This window comes from Eimeria mitis, genomic scaffold, assembly GCF_000499745.2.
Source record: "Eimeria mitis Houghton genomic scaffold, Emh_scaff2294, whole genome shotgun sequence".
Lineage (NCBI taxonomy): Eukaryota > Apicomplexa > Conoidasida > Eucoccidiorida > Eimeriidae > Eimeria > Eimeria mitis.
The window spans coordinates 2473-3153 of record NW_013570623.1 but is presented as its reverse complement, the minus strand read 5'-3'; the positions used below and the strand labels follow the sequence as shown (position 1 = coordinate 3153).

The following is a 681-nucleotide window of genomic DNA, read 5'->3' as shown; positions in this document are numbered from 1 at the left end:
TTTTTTTTTTTTTTTTTTTTTTTTTTTTCTTCCGAACCCCATCAGTCTCTATCATATCAACATACATCTATCTATCTATCTATCTATCTATCTATCTATCTATCTATCTATCTATACATAAATATATAAATCTATACATATATATATATTATATATGTATATATATATATGCATCTATACTTATATATATGTATAGGGTGAACGCATGCACTGGTGTGATAGTTTGGGTCTATCTGTTGCTGCTGCTGCTCTGTTGCTGCTGTTGCTGCTGCTGCTGTTGCTGCTGCTGCTGCTGCTGCTGCTGCTGCATGCAGTTGGAAGCACGTTTTCTGCTGCCTCAAGAAACCGGAAATTCTAGCGGAGAGATTGACGTGGCTGAGCGGCGCATTCGTCTGATACAAAGAGGCCCTGCTGCTGCAGCTGCTGCTGCTTCAGCAGCAGCAGCAGCAGCAGCACCAGCAGCAGCAGGAGCAGCAGCAGCAGCAGTTACTGTGCCTGCGTTTGGGGGTATGCTAGCGAGAAGAGAGGACTCAGATGATGATGAAAACGACAAAGACAACGATGAGCTGCTGCATGCAATCGACGTCAGCTTTAGGGTAGCTAAAGCAGAAACAGAAACAGAAAAAAGATTAGAAGCACTCAATATACAAGTATGATGCTGCTGCTGCTGCTGCTGCTGCT

At 43.2% G+C, this 681-nt stretch overlaps 1 protein-coding gene across 1 annotated transcript in view; it reads left to right on the top strand.

Moving 5' to 3' along the window:
* EMH_0051690 (Appr-1-p processing enzyme family domain-containing protein, putative) overlaps positions 1-656 on the top strand; it is a gene marked incomplete at both ends in the record, with an annotated part of 4757 nt that extends 4101 nt beyond the window's left edge. The window contains one exon of the mRNA XM_013496777.1: positions 315-656. Coding sequence (XP_013352231.1) covers positions 315-656 — 342 coding nt within the window. The remainder of the gene's footprint in view (positions 1-314) is intronic.
* Positions 657-681: the final 25 nt, after the last annotated feature.